Source organism: Thamnophis sirtalis, unplaced genomic scaffold (assembly GCF_051295495.1).
Source record: "Thamnophis sirtalis isolate CommonGarterSnake01/CBP01778 unplaced genomic scaffold, rThaSir2_p1.2 scaffold_5, whole genome shotgun sequence".
Lineage (NCBI taxonomy): Eukaryota > Metazoa > Chordata > Lepidosauria > Squamata > Natricidae > Thamnophis > Thamnophis sirtalis.
Genome location: NW_028261385.1, coordinates 22,251,598 through 22,267,202, shown reverse-complemented (window position 1 = coordinate 22,267,202; position 15,605 = coordinate 22,251,598). Strand labels below are relative to the sequence as shown.

The 15,605-nt window shown below is 40.7% G+C and overlaps 1 protein-coding gene across 3 annotated transcripts in view; it reads left to right on the top strand.

The window, feature by feature from the left end:
* Window positions 1-15,605, top strand: part of LIFR (LIF receptor subunit alpha) — a 125,410-nt gene that overhangs the window by 98,210 nt on the left and 11,595 nt on the right. For all 3 annotated transcript variants that reach the window (XM_087715435.1, XM_087715433.1, XM_087715434.1), the window contains exon 17: window positions 13,804-13,947. In XM_087715435.1, coding sequence (XP_087571561.1) covers window positions 13,804-13,947 — 144 coding nt within the window. The remainder of the gene's footprint in view (window positions 1-13,803; window positions 13,948-15,605) is intronic.

Sequence of the window (15,605 nt, the reverse complement as noted above, 5' to 3'; positions counted from 1 at the left end):
TTTAAACTGTGATAAATCCTAGTTTAGTCAACTTAACTTTCATGCATTTGTATGAAAAAAAAAAAACCTCTTGAAAGGGTTGGGGGGGGAAATGGTTGCATAGCTAAAGAAACGTAACCCTGTATTTTGCTTGGAAATGTACATAAGGTGGGCTCCAAAGGCGTGCCCCCTCCTAACGATACCAAAGGGTGCCGACTTCAATGGCGATGTCCTGTTTGCTCTGCGAATTCATGGATAGCTAACGCTAACCCTAAGTGTAATTTTCCCGAATGGGATTTTCCCATGCATTCAGAGATGTCTCCTGCCCTCTTGCTGCCTGAATGGGAATTGATACGTCTTGTCTCTTCATCCTTCTTGCAAACCTTGGTTAAGGCTTAACAACAGGTGTAAGGGCAACTATAGATACCAGATAAATATACTTCATGGGTTGCTCCTGGAACAGCTTTACCAACAAGGCCATATTTTTAAAAGTACACCTGCACCAAAGCTATCACTGAAAATTGCCAGAAAGTGGCTTCACTCTTTTCAAGGAAATATTTCCTGCACATTGCAAACTCCTTTTACAACTCAGCTATGCATTGTGATATGAACCCTGATAAGATGGAGCAGCTGCAAGTGGGCTCTTCTCCAGGAGTTTACCATCTTTGGTCTTGGTTGGAGTTGCGCTACCTTTGACCAGCGATGGCTAACCTTTTCCAGACCGAGTGCCCAAAGTGTGTATGTGCGTGTATGTGAATGTGCGTGCCCGCCCAACCCCCCCAAATGCCCCCCTTGCACATGTGCACAGCCCCACCCATGTACCTGCCGCCCACATGTCCCCCACCCCCTACGCAAGCGTTGCAGAGACACAAAGACCAGCTGGCCGGAGGGAGGTGCGCATGCATGCATGTCAGAGCTGAACTGGGGGCGACGGCTCACATGTCATCAGAGAGGTCGCTGCGTGCCACCTCTGGCACGTGTCCCATAGGTTTGCCATCACAGCCCTAGACAGACCTACCATATATACTCAAGTATAAGCCGAGTTTTTCAGCCCACTTTTTGGGCTGAAAAAAGCTGCCTCGGCTTATACTCGAGTCAGTGAAAAATTTGCCCGAAATGGAGGAGAAAAAGGGGCGGGGCCATACCGCTGGGTGATGCTCATGAATGGCCCGTCGCCCCTGTGAGTTTCCCCTCCCTCTGTGTCAGTTTGCCGCGCAGCGCGCACCGCACCATCCCCCCTTCTCACGTTCTAATGTAATGCAGGGCTGTCTTACGATTCCCCTTCTTCCCCCTCCTGCCGCTCTGCAACGATGTCCCACCTCCTCCTTGTTATGGCAAGCAGCCACATAACGATGTCCCAGAGCTAGTTTACTGTTTTTCTTTGAAATAAATATTCAAAAACATTATTGGTATCTATTTTTATTTTTGAAATTTACCGGTAGCTGCTGCATTTCCCACCCTAGGCTTATACTCGAGTCAATAACTTTTCCAGTTTTTTGTGGTAAAATTAGGTGCCTCGGCTTATATTCGGGCCGGCCTATACTCGAGTATATACGGTAGTCCATAACATACATACATACATACATACATACATACATACATACATACATACATACATACATTATACATACATACATATCACCTTTGCTCTGTGAACTGCACTGGGTTCAGTTTGCTTGTGGGACCAATTCAAGATGTTGGTTATCACCTGTACAGCCCTACATGGCATAGGGCCAAGCTACCTAAGGAATTCCCTAATCAATCAGGCAGGGAAGGTATGCTGCAGATCCCTTCAGTCAAAGAATGTCAACTGGTGAGGTCTAGGAAGAGAGTTTCTCTGCCATTGCCCTCGCATTATGGAACATCTTGCCCACAGAGATGAGACGGGGCCCCATTCTCCTAGTCTTCCTCAAAGAGGTCAAAACCAGGCGGTGCAGCCTTCCGTGTGTGTGTGTGTGTGTGCGTGTGTGTTTGTGTGTGTTTGCAGCCCTGCACAGAGGACCACACAACAATAGGACTTGTTGGGCCCAGGAGAATGCCTCTCCCACCTACTTAATTATTGCTAAATGCCCATCTTGGATTTTTTTTTTTCTGTTTTGAAATTTTATAATGTTGTATTTTTCTAATTTAATTTTAAAAAAACTTAAATCAATTTGAATCTTAAATATAAATAATATTTATATATTGATTACATCATATATAGCCCAGAATCTCTCTCTCTGGGGGAGATGGGCAGTTAAGAAATAGGAAATTTAAAGAAAGAAATAAATATTTTCAGCATCTCATTCAGCCTCCATGGAGGAACAAGCAAAAATGAAGAATCCAAAGTAACCCTTGAATTCGGCTTTGAGCCCTGCCTGAGAAGAGAATATTGTTGATGTGGATTCATTGGAGATGACCGATCCTACTGTGTGCTTTTAGAGTGTCCAGAAAAACATATCAGTGAATCATTCATTGCCCCTGAATCTGTTATATACTTATTGTCAGGTTCCGAAGGGTTAATGAAACCACCCAAACACAGAAACTGTTTGTAAATGCAGTTTGTATTCTTTCTTTGGCCCGAACTGACCAACAAAGCACTAAGGCAATGAATAAATTGTCAGAGCTGCCGCCCTGTGCTTCCCACCACCTTTTATAGCTACATTGGTAATTAAGATAAGCTGCACCCCCCACAGGCGCACACCCATCACCTTGTGACCCAGAGTGAAACCACCCGGCAATTAATCATGGGTTGTTAGCATGAACTTCTTCAGTTTGTGTAAGTGGGACGGTGAGTCTTGGCAGCTGGCCCAGTCTTCTTCCCTGTATGGCAGCTCCAGACCTCTGAGCTGGCCAGAGCTGACACTTATAAGGATTGATTCTTTGCATCCCATGGCTCTGTACCCTTTGTAAACCATTTGAAAAGAAAAGTTGTAGAAAGCAGGAAACAAAAGAGTGCCTTTCTGCCTTTCCTCTGCATAGAGCAGGGATGTCAAACTCAAGGGCCACGGGGTGCTTAGATCTGGCCCATGGGGCCACCCTGGAAATAGCAAAGGACCGCCCCGTGGTGCTTCTGCCAGCGAAAATGGAGCTCAGGAGGGCCACCCTACTGAGCTTTGTTTTCGCTGGCAGAGGGTTGCAGGACGCCGTCGCAGCCGAAAATGGAGCTCACAAGGGCCGAGTGTGGCCTTCCAGAGCTCTGTGTTTGCTGGCAGAGGGTTGCAGGTGGCCTTTGCAGCTGAAAATGGAGATCAGGAGCCTGTTTTCTCTGGCAGAGCGCTTAGGCCACCATAGGAGCCCCCCGACACAAGTGATGTCTAGCTGGCCATGCCTACCCTGGCCACCTCCCCCGCCCCCCGAAGTCAAACACAACCCTGATGCGGTCCTCAATGAAATTGAGTTTTGACATCCCCAGCATAGAGGAACCCACACAGAGTTTTCTGTTTCTCTTTTTTTTTGTTCTTGTCTTAGAAGAGCCCTCTTCACAACCCCATTCTCTGTGCAATAGAAAGCAGAAAGGGACTCCATGTTCTGTATACAAAAGACAAGTCAGGGAGAGCTTTTGGGAAAGAGACAAGGTCAGCATCCTGACCTTCACAGGGCATAAGTCTGGTGGATTTTATAGAGTCCAGCTGTCCAAGAGACTTAGCCTCAAAGTATACAGTAATGAATTCTTTAAGGAACAACCTAAGAAATGAAATATGAACTCTACTAAACAAAGCCTTCTGCTCCAATTTTATACTGCAAAGCTTTCCAGATCAAAGCACTATATATACGTATATTTACGCATATAGCCCCTCTATGGAAGGGTTGAAATTCTGACATCTCTCTGCCTTGGTACCATTGTTCCAATGAATGGGGAAATCCTATTACAGGCCTACAAATGACCTTTTGTTGCTTTGCATTTATGCTGCTCTTGGAGGGAGGTTTGCCTCATCCTGCTTCTCGTTTCCTTTGTGATCACCCAGTTCACCCCTTCAGTTCCCCAGTTCCCTCATTGTGGCAATATACTGGTGTGGTGGGAGAGGCAGGCATGCAGAATTGCTGGCATTATTCTTTCCAAGGCTTGGCAAGGCCTCCAAAATTTGCTGCCAGGCTTTTTAGAGTTTTAATATTCTTTTGTTTAGCTGATCCTCCCTTAGGCAGATGGCCTTCTAACCAGTGGTGGGTTTCAATTTATTTTACTACTAGTTCGCTCGTGCGAGTGTGCACACTCGTGTGAGCGTGCGATGCTTCTGTACATGCACAGAAGCGTCCGGGCAGGTGGGCGGAGCCTCCCGCTGCCGCTACTTCTGGTTTGCCTGATCTGGGGCAAACTGGCAGAAACCCACTTCTGCTTCTAACTGCCTCTGCCCCCCCCCCCCAATAATGGCAAATGTATACACATGTATAGGAATAGGTGGAGTGTAAGAGGTGATGATTTATTTTCTCTTCCACTCATAAACATACAGAAATAATCGTGGGTATCTAAATATAGGTAGTCCTTGACTTATGACCACAATTAAACCCCACATTTCCGATACTAAGCAAGATGGTTGTTAAGTGAATGTTTTGCCATTTTACGACCTTTCTTGCCACAGTTGTTAAGTGAATCACTGCAGTTGTTAAGTTAGTATCACAGTTGTTGAATAAATCTGGCCTTAACCCCTTCTCTTTGCTTGTCAGAAGGTCATAAAAAGGTGATCAAATGACCCTGGGCCACTGCAGCCGTCATAAATATGAACCAATTGCCAAGCATCCAAATTTTAATCATTCAATCATTATGAAGAATAGAATAGTCCATATTTCAGTGCCTGATTCACCAAGGAGAACATTTCATTTGTGAAGATATTGGCATAGCATAGCATGCCACTCTACAGTATATGATTTCCAGGAAATTGGATGACGGGGAAAACTTCCATTGGCTGACTTTTATTTTGGGCTACTGATCCCCAAAGTCAGAGAAACCCTGAATTCCATCAGCAGTAAGATCTTTGTGGAAATCATCTGTATTCTCAACAAGCTGGATTTGAAGGATGTGATCAAAGCTATGGATGAGGAAAAGTGATTCACGGTTTTCAAAATGTGTCCAGCAGCAAAATCATGAAATGTTGTGGCCAGCCATTCCATACTCTCTGGTCAACCTGAGGAAACAAAACAGTTGCTACTGTAATAGAATCAGACTGTTTGTTATGCGACTTTTAGAGCTCTAAAATCAACGTATAGAATCCTGTGCATTTTCCTGAATGGTGCAAAGATCTAGCAGCAGTTAAAGGTTGTGATACAATATTGGCAAGAAAGAACATAAATGTTCATCTGGAAAAAAATGTCCCAGCCTTACCAGTTTGAGTTCTGGGGAGAAGATACTAACTTCAGTTTAAAAAAAAAACACAAGCAATTTTCATCAAGCTTCAGTGGTCAAAAATGCTAATTTCAGGAAATTACTTCCATATGGCCATACTGCAGTCTTCCCCAAAGTTCCTGTAACAGCTAGGCTGCAAGCAAGACACCACGAATATCCAGTTTTATGCATAATTCTGTTAAAGGCATAGGAATTCATGTCTGTTAAAATGCCACAAAATGACTTCATTTTCTGCATTCACCATTAAATATCCTTAAACAACAGAGGGCAGAGTTGATGTCACGATGATACGATGTGCTATCTTGGAGCTCCAAGATCGCTGTCGATATCTCTGCCGCTGGATGGTCCCTTTGGACCTAAACCATTCCGTAGAGATGGTGATAGAGAAGGGCACATCCTGCTGATCCCAGGGACATCACAAAGTCCCTGGTAGATCCAAGAGAAGCTCTTTTTTCTGGCCACAGAGAAGCAGCCATTGAAGCTGCTGAAAGTTGGGACAGCTCCAGAACGGAAGAAAAGCGGGAGAGAAAGTGTGTCAAATTGGTGAGATAAATTTTATTATTAGAGAAAAGAACACCCCAAAAGATGAAAAGTAAAGTTAAAATCGAAGATAGAAGAGGTTAAGTGGCGAGATTAAGCCTGAGTCAAACTTAGTGTGTTAACTTTTTTTTAATGGATGGAACTTTTACAAATGCCTTTTACTTTTTAAACTGGACCAGTTTTTATTTTCTTCTTCTATTTTTCTTTTTTTTAATACTTATTGATTAAGACTTTCTCTCTTTTTCTCTTTTCAATGCTCTATTGAATTTTTTTATCTAAGAACTTTTCTCCTTAAGTTTGGAAAATAAAGAGGAGAGTAAAAGCAGAGGAAAAGAAGTAACACTGCCACTTAGAGGCTTGGAGGCTTGGAAACATTGTTTTTCTTGTTTTCTTTGAACATTTGATCTACATTTCAAGGTTTCTGAGCTTGTTTATTGAAAATGACAGCGGGAAGAGCACAGACTGTTTATACAGGTGCTCCTCTGGGGTACTATCAGTAGCTGGATTGGAGTGGAAAGAAAGCCTTGCCTTGAAAGAATACAGTGAACTTGTTTGGAATTTAATAAAAAAGCTTTGGATGATATAATAGCAGTGTTTAGTATTTGGAGGAATGGCGCAACATGAAAAAGAAAAAGAAGTAACATTACAAATGATTATGCAAGAAATTCAAAAAATAAAAGTAAGAACAGAGAGCATTGAAAAGAGAATGGAAAATATTGAACAAAGAACAGAAAAAATAGATGAAAAAATTGAGAATATTTACCAAATGATGAAATTTCAGGATAGAGTTCAAAAAATTGAAGAAAAAGATGAACAAAGAGACAAGAAAATTGGTGATATTGACAGCAAATTGAGCGTGGTTGGAAAAGACAGGAGTAGAATATTGAAATAGGAGATTGACAGACTCCAAAACATAGAAGAAGAAAAGGGAGAAAATTTGGCAGAAGTAATGAGAGAAATTTTGGCACAGGCATCGGTGATAACCAAAGAGAAGATGATGGAAGAAACAGATGGAGGGTTTCAAGTCTTTATAAGATATGAAATGAAAAACAAGTTGCCAAGAGAAGTCCATATAAGATCTATCAAGAAAGCAATTAGAACACAAATACTACAAATGGCAAAAGATATAAGATTGCACTACCATTGGAAGAATATAGGATGATGTAATGAAATGCTATAATAAAAGCTAATTTAAATTTAGTTAAATTTAGAATTTTACGCATAAAATGAAGTAATAATAGTTATAGTCAAATAAATGATTAACAATGATAATAATGTATGTGTGTGTGTATAGATAGATAGATAGATACATACATACATACATACATACATACATACATACATACATACTAGATTGATAATATGAAATTTTATATAAATTGTAAGTGAGGACTATGGAGAGGATGTTCAAAAGTTTTGTAACCAAAGATAAACAATTTTATATAGAATATAATATAAAGATGTAATATGACTGGCTGGTTTTAGGATGATGAAATGCCAGGAGGAAGTTATTCATAAAATAATGGAATGTGCTGAAATAAGTAAATTGACATTTGAAATTAGAGAACAAGAAGATAAACAATTTTATAAGACATGGGATTTATTTTATCAATGGTTAGATAAAGAAACATGGAAATGAAAGATACTAGAGAATGTTATCAATACAAGAATAATAGAATGATACTGAATATAACATAAATATATATTATTTTTGTATAGGTTGAAGATGATGTAATGAATTGTTATAATATAAATGAACCCAATATTTAGTATATCTCGTTTAAAATGAAGGAATAATAGTGATAATCAAAAAAATGAGGTGGTATGATAATGTATAAACATATTTGATTTGATATTATGTGATTTATATAAATTGCAAGTGATGACTATGGAAAGGATGCACAGGAACCTTGTAACCGATCGACACACTGTATGTAATGGAAAATAGTTTTATGTTTTATGTCTTGTTTGTCTAAAACTAAAAAATAAAATAAAATAAAAACATCCTGAAACAACACATTTTTGTATCTTTGTTGTTGTTTTAATGATTGGTACAGAAGACAGGAGATGCAGTGGCTCAGTGGCTAAGACACTGAACTTATCGATCAGAAAGGTTGGCAGTTCAGAGGTTCATATCCCTAGCACTGCGTAATGGAGTGAGCTCCCGTTACTTGTCCCAGCTTCTACTAACCTAGCAGTTCGAAAGCATGTGAAACTTTAAGTAGAAAAATAGGGACCACTTTTGGTGGGAAGGTAAAAGCATTTGGTAGGCCTTTGGCATTTAGTCATGCCGGCCACATGACCACAGAGACATCTTCGGACAGCGCTGGTTCTTCGGCTTTGAAATGGAGATGAGCACCACCCCCTAGAGTTGGAAACGACTGGCACATATACACAAGGGGAATCTTACCTTTACTTATCAGAAAGAGCATGTGAGAGTACTGGTACATAGGAATTAATTATTGGTGTTAACTTCCATAGTGATACAAATGGTGGTGTTTCATGAATCAAATACACTGAAGGGAAAAAGTTGTTTTTTACACAGTCTGCAATAAGGAATTTGAGATCTGAGCCAAAGTTTGGAAACAAACATGGAATGGCCATTATTCAGATTCGGTGACAAGATTTTCCTTGAGCCATTGCTAGAAGATTGAACAACGGCAATGTTTCACAACCTGAAAACTATCAGCAAATTTTATGAGATTGTTGTGGGTTGAAGTTAAGCTTTGGAATGAGGAATTGGTTGGACCTGGAAGGCCTGGAGAAAATTTATGAAATGCAATGGTGTCAAATTTATGGTCAACTTATCTAGGAATGGAGAATGGGAAAAATATGGTTTGGGCAATGTTGCAAATCATTGTGCTTTTCAAATGAAAATGTTGAAGAAAACTCCTGTCTTCAGCCAAGCAGAGGACAATTAAATGAGTTGAAAGGCCCTGTCAATGGTTATCATAAGGGAGTTGGTTATCATAAGGGAGAGGGATCTTGGAGTCCTAGTGAAGATCTCTTGAATATGAGTTTCAGCTTCCAAAAGAGCCAATGCAGTCCTAGGCTGCATCAATAGAGGGATGGAATCAGGATCAGGTCAAATGTTAATACCACCTCATAATGCCTTGGTAAGGCCACACGTGGAATATTGCACCCATTTCTGGTTGCAATAATGCAAAGAAGATCGACCAAGATGATTAGGGGACTGAAGGCTAAAACATGAAGAACAGTTGCAGGATTTAGGTGTTGTAGAACTACAATCAACATCTAAAGATACCTACCAGCGATGTCAAGAATTGGGTATGCTGCAATTGGATCAGTCTAACTTAATGAAAAGGGCTAGAGATGACATAATAGCAATGTTCCAATATCTAAGGGATTGTCACAAAGAAGAGGGGGGTCAACCTATTCTCCAAAGCACCTTAAAGCAGGACAAGAAGCAATGAATGGGAACTAATCAAGGAGAGAAGCAGAACTAAGGAGAAATTTCCTGATAATTAGAACAATTAATCAGTGGAACAACTTGCCTCCAGAAGGTGTGGGTGATCCAACACAGTGAGTTTTTAAGAAGAGATTGGACAACCATTTGTCTGAAATGGTATAGCCCTTCCTGCTTGAGCAGTGGGTTGGGCTAGAAGACCTCCAAGATCCCTTCCAACTCTGTTATTCTGTTATGAAACATTTGAGGTGTGAAAGTACATATGGATGGAAGAAAACAAACTAATACTAAGTAAAACTAATCTAAAACCAGAATAAAACATTTTAACGGTGATCAAAATATTGGTAGATCTCTGTTTCTGAATTATAAAAAAAAATCCCCCTCCATAATTTAAAAACATCTTCATATTCTTTCTTTGTGAAATTTATTTCTATTTTATTTTCCCAAGGAAAGTCTTTCTAATGCCTGATTTGAAAGACTTTTCACTTCCCATATAATGCTGCCTGCCACATAGCAATGGTCAGCTATAGCTCTATGGGACAGCCAAATTCTACTTAAGGACATAAGTGTCCCATGGTGCTTTCCTTGCAATTGTAATGTCTGTGTGTGTGGGGGCGGGCTAAGGAAAGTGATAGATAAATGTCTCCAATTTTGTTTCCTTTACTTACTTTCAATTGTCCCCAGCTGATGGGAGAAACAACCACCAATTGGTCTCCTTTCCATGTCATGTGATACGCTTAGGCAAGGACAGGATTCAGTCCTCTTGATGCCATGAAGCCAGAGGTAAAACGCTACCAGTTTGCCTGAACAGGTTGCTCCGTGGCAATCAGTTGTGCCGTGCAATTAGAAATTGTGTGGCACAGTTGATTGTGGCACAGCTGATTGTCAGAACTACTGGTTCACCCAAACCAGTAGTTTATTTTTTTTAACTACCGGTTCGGACAAACTAGTAGTTCCAACAATCAGCTGTGCAACAATCAGCTTTGCCCCGTGATTTATATTCGCTGGAAAGCAGGAAATCCTGCTTCCTAACGAATCTAAATCACGCAGCACAGCTGTTCCTCTCCTGCTGTTCTACTTATTTTGCAGATTAAGAAAAGGCTTTTTAATCCTCCTTATCAGCGCTGCGCAGTAGCGCCTGTGGTGTGCATTGCTTGAAGCACGTGGTTGGCACGCATGCACAATTGCAATTGTGCCACAATTTAGCAATAGCATTAGCAGTTAGATTAATATACCACTTCATAGGGCTTTCAGCCCTCTCTAAGCGGTTTACAGAATCAGCATATCGCCCCCACAGTCTGGGTCCTCATTTCACCTACCTCGGAAGGATGGAAGGCTGAGTTAACCTTGAGCCGGTGAGATTAGAACCGCTGAACTGCAGATAACAGTCAGCTGTAGTGGCCTTCAGTACTGCACCCTAACCACTGTGCCACCTCGGTTCTCCTAATATCCAGCCATTGCAATTTGTTGCAATGGCTGGATATTAGGGATTTAGTTTCTTCCAAGTAACACAGTTTCTGCATTTGTCACAACTCAATTAAGCAATAAAGGCCCCTTTAGCATTATTAATTAAACTTGTGAAGCAGAAGATCTTCACAAGTTAAATTAATAATGCTAAGGGACCTTTCCCCATCCTTTCATTATTTTCTGGATATTTTTGTCCTAAAATTAACCAGGAGAATTTTACATTCTGATGATAATGCATTTATTTATTTATTTTATTATGGACTGATTGCCAGTCCACGTTTGAATGGAAATATCGGGCTTGTAGGAAACTGCAGAAATGTTAGAAATCATTCTAGTCTTATAGGATTTTATAACAGTCTATTGAAAATTGAACATCATGATTAGTTGTGGAATGCTAACCGATGAGGAAGAAAGGGTTGAAAACCAAGGCTGAAGATATTAGAATATATGATTGGTGGGATCCTTGATGCTCTCTGAGCTTGGTGATTTTTTTGAAGAAATTTCATTATCCAAACTACATAACATCTTCAGTGAGTAGTGGGGTTTGCTCTCAGTTTATATTCCAGTGATTTACCCCATCAGTATTGGTTGAAGAAATATTCTCTTTTATCAAATATATTATTGAATATGAGTTTTCTCCTGAGACATTATATTGCATATCTGTTAACTCTCCAGTTGGAGAATCCAGGAAAAGAAACTCCTGGGACATTATTTTACCAAGAGTATAAACTTTACTGAATAAACCACATTGGCACAGAAGAAGCAAAACCAGCTCTGGGCTTCATATACAAAAGCAAACACAGTTTTTTCCCCTTGGCCACCCATAGTCCATTACATCCCCCAATCACTTCTGTTGATTTTGTTATGGGAACCAACTGGTAATGCTGAGACATCTGTTCAGAGTGCCCTTGAGGAGGGAACAACATCTCACAGGAACCAATGATGCTTGGATGCCATTCCCTCTATTCTTGCATTCCATTCCCCCCCCCACCCCTATTCTTTGTCAAGTTGCGAACAGAGCGGAATATAAGTGAAAGGGTGAGTCTTGACAACAGCCCTTATTTCTACTAATTCCCAAATCAGATCATTTAATCTGTTCAGCTTTCATTTCGTTGCCCTTTCTTTGCATTCCCTGTCATGCTACCAATGTCTTTATGAAAAGGCAAGCAAACACTGTTTGATTCCTTAAAGATCGTTTTTGTATTATGTGTGCATAAACTATGTGGATGCAGCTTGATCTGCAGTTAAAATGGAAAGGAGGCCATTCAGTAATCCTCTTTCCGATGTCCCAGCAGAAGTGGGTTTCTCCCAGTTCAGCCAAGTAGGTAATAACTCGGTCATGCAGGCACCTGAACCGGTTACATTGGCGGCGCCTATGGTGGCGCCATCTTGTTTTCTTTTTTTACTTCTGCACATGCACACGTAGCGCATCCCTGAGCGAACCACAGTAAAAAAAACTGGAGCCTACCCTTGAATCCCAGAATTTGAAAACCAGTCTGAATTCAGTTGAATTCAGATGAATTTATATTCTGTGTGACCCATAATTAGGCTCCAATTTTTACTATCTTTTTACAGGTATCATGTATGTATTTATGGAGAAGATTATTTGTAGTTCAGGATTGAATTATGGCGTCCTTGCTATACTCCAGTGGTTCCCAAACTTGGCAACTTTAAGACTTGTGGACTTCAACTCCCAGAATTCTCCAGCTAGCTCTTCTGGTTGGAGAATTCTGGGAGTTGAAGTCCACAAGTCTTAAAGTTGCCAAGTTTGGGAACCACTGCTATACTCTGAGCTTGGTGATTTTCTTGCAGACAGTTCATTAGCCCACTAGCTAATAATCAGTGCATGATTATGGTGATTGATAATTATGATGTGATGGTATTTATTCATTTGTTTGAAAAATTTATATTGCTGCCTATTCGTTCATGGTGACTCAAGGCAGCTGACAGGAAATAAAAACACAATATAAAAGAAATAAAATAATAATAATAAAGTAATAAATCTCCACCTCAACAACAACACACAATCATACTAGCCGTTCCATGGGCTCCATTCAGCTCTGGGTTGTTCTCTAGTTGTGTAATGAAACTTCTACAAAAAAACAACCAAGCTCAGAGAGCACAGAGGACTCCAAATTATGAATTTGTTTATAAAACTTTTATGGGTGCCTAAATGAAAATTTGGGCAGTTTACAACACGGACCTTTTAAAAAAAACATTTTCATTCATTTCATATTACAATATCGGACACAGTGCGACCATCCTGGCGTTATCTCCGCCATACACACTATCATATAAAACACTATCATATCATATATACTCATCATACATTACTAATTTTTTACAATTATTCTGCCCAATATACTCATTTATATTTACACATATTGCAACACATTTCGGGTCTACAAATCCTGTTTATTTCCTGTTCCAACTCCCACCTCTCAGTTCCAACCATTGTTACAATCTATTCCATATATCTTGGTATTATATCTCTCCTTTATTCTTTAATTCTAATGTCAATTAAACCATTTCTGCGCAATCCAATACTTTCTTTATTATCTCTCTTTCTAAAGGTACATTTTCACTTTTCCATTGTTGGGTGTATACCACTCTCGCTGCTGTTATAATGTATAGTATTACGTATGTTGACCCTGTGGTCCTCTGTTATAATTCCTAATAAAAATAATTCTGGTTTAAATTCTAATTTTTTTCCAACCATTTTTTCTAATCACATCTGAATCCGTTGCCAAAATTCTTTTGCTTTTTTACATGTCCACCACATGTGGTAGTATGTGCCTGGTACTTGATTGCATTTCCAGCGTTTTGGGGATAAATTACTATACATTTTGGCCAATCTTGCCGGAAGAAGATGCCATCTATAAAACATTTTGTATAAATTATCCTTGTGTGATATGGCCATCGTTAATTTCCTATTTCTCTCCCCCCCCACACACACCAAAAAAAAAGAATGCGGGGCTTTTTTTACAAACATGCTTTTTGTTGTTTTGTGACATTTCATTTCTAATTCTTCTCCTTCTCCCCCCTTTTCTCTTGCAATAATGCCACACAGAAATCAACGTCACTGATCTAAACCAAGATGTGTTGACAGTATCAGGCCTTCAAGGAAAAACCAGTTACCACTTGACTTTTGAAGCCTATACAGCTGCAGGATCTGGACCTGTTAGTACCTTGAATGTGGTTACAAAGGAAAATTGTAAGTAATGAGACAATTGGATGTTTCTTCTGTACTTCGGCGTTGTCATGTGTTGTAAGAACAAATGGTGTGTAGCCCTTAGTAAGCATTACACTGGGTTTCAACATTTGTCAAGGGAATCATACCATTAATATCAGGGGTGTCAAACTCAAGGTACGGGGGCCGAATCTGGCCCACAGGGTGCTTGGATCTAGCCCATGGGGCCACCCTGGAAATAGTGAAGGACTGGCTTACAGTGCCTCTGCCAGAGAAAATGGAGCTCTCCCGTGGCCCCACTGAGCTCCATTTTCACTGGCAGAAGCTTGCAGGAGGCTGTCACAGCCCAAAACAGAGCTCGGTAGCACATTTTCACTGGCAGAGCAATTAGGCCACCACAGGTGTCCCTGACATGAGTGACATCAGGCTGGCCATGCCCACCCCAGCCCCCTGAGGTCAGAAACTACCCTGATCAAGGTAGTTGTTCAACTAATCAAGGCCGAAAATCGGCTGACAGGGCAATGCCTCGCGTGCCCTCAGAAATGGCCCTGCGTGCCACAGGTTCACCATTATGGACCTATTGCTTTCTAGCTCTCCTCAGGGTAGGGATAAGGGATTTGTTATGCACTCACATAGTAGCCATTTTCTTTTTTAGCCTCTTTTTTTGCTGTTAAAAAATTGACAATTGAGGTGGGATGCTGGCTGGCTACCCCATTAATTGCTGCAAGTGGAGGAAATTACTCAGCTGGAGGAGCTTATGTGGTGTAGTGGTTCAGGGGATTGAACTAAGGTTGGGAAGGCCCAGGTTCAAATTTAGCTTCAGCTGTGGAAATTCACTAGAAGACCTGGGTCTAGTTATTTCCTTTCAACCCCTCAATCTCAGAATGGTGGCTGTGAGGATTAGATGCAAAAGTGTGAGCACCACAATTAAAGTCAGGGTCTAAATCAATAAATAAATGAAATGGGGGAAAGGGGAAACATGGAATGTGGCTCAGTAGCATAAAAATGAAGATGATGCAGTGGCCTAGTGCAGTGGTTCCCAAACTTGGCAACTTTAAGACTTGTGGACTTCAACTCCCAGAATTCTCCAGCCAGCAGAACAGAACTGGCTGGAGAATTCTGGGAGTTGAAGTCCACAAGTCTTAAAGTTGCCAAGTTTGGGAACCACTGGCCTAGTGATTAAGAAGCTAGACCTGTAGGTTGGAAGGTTGGCAGTTCGAGACCCAAGCAATACTTGACAGGGTGAGCTCCTGTTCCTGCCCCAACTACTGCCAAGCTAGCAGTTCAAAAGCTTGCAAATGAAAGTAGATAAATAGGTACCGCTTCAGTGGGAAGATAACAGCGCCCCGTGCACCTCAGTGTATATCCATGCTGGCCCACATGACCATGAAAGTCTTTTTGGATACCTCTGGCTCCCTCGGCAAGGGAATGGAGAGGAACATCACCCCTTAGAGTCAGAAACAGCTGAAAGGGGGAAACCTTTACCTTAATATGAAAATATCTTGAGGGTTGTAGGGGAAGTGAAGTGAAGTAAGATTACAGGCAAACTTGAATCCAGAATAATGGGCACTTTTTATGTATTTAAGAGGAGAATGGTTGTTAAAGACATCCTTATAAATAGGTAGCAAAAATAAGAAAAAGTTCAATTCAATGAATCAAACTGAGGTCAGACTGTGAGGTGT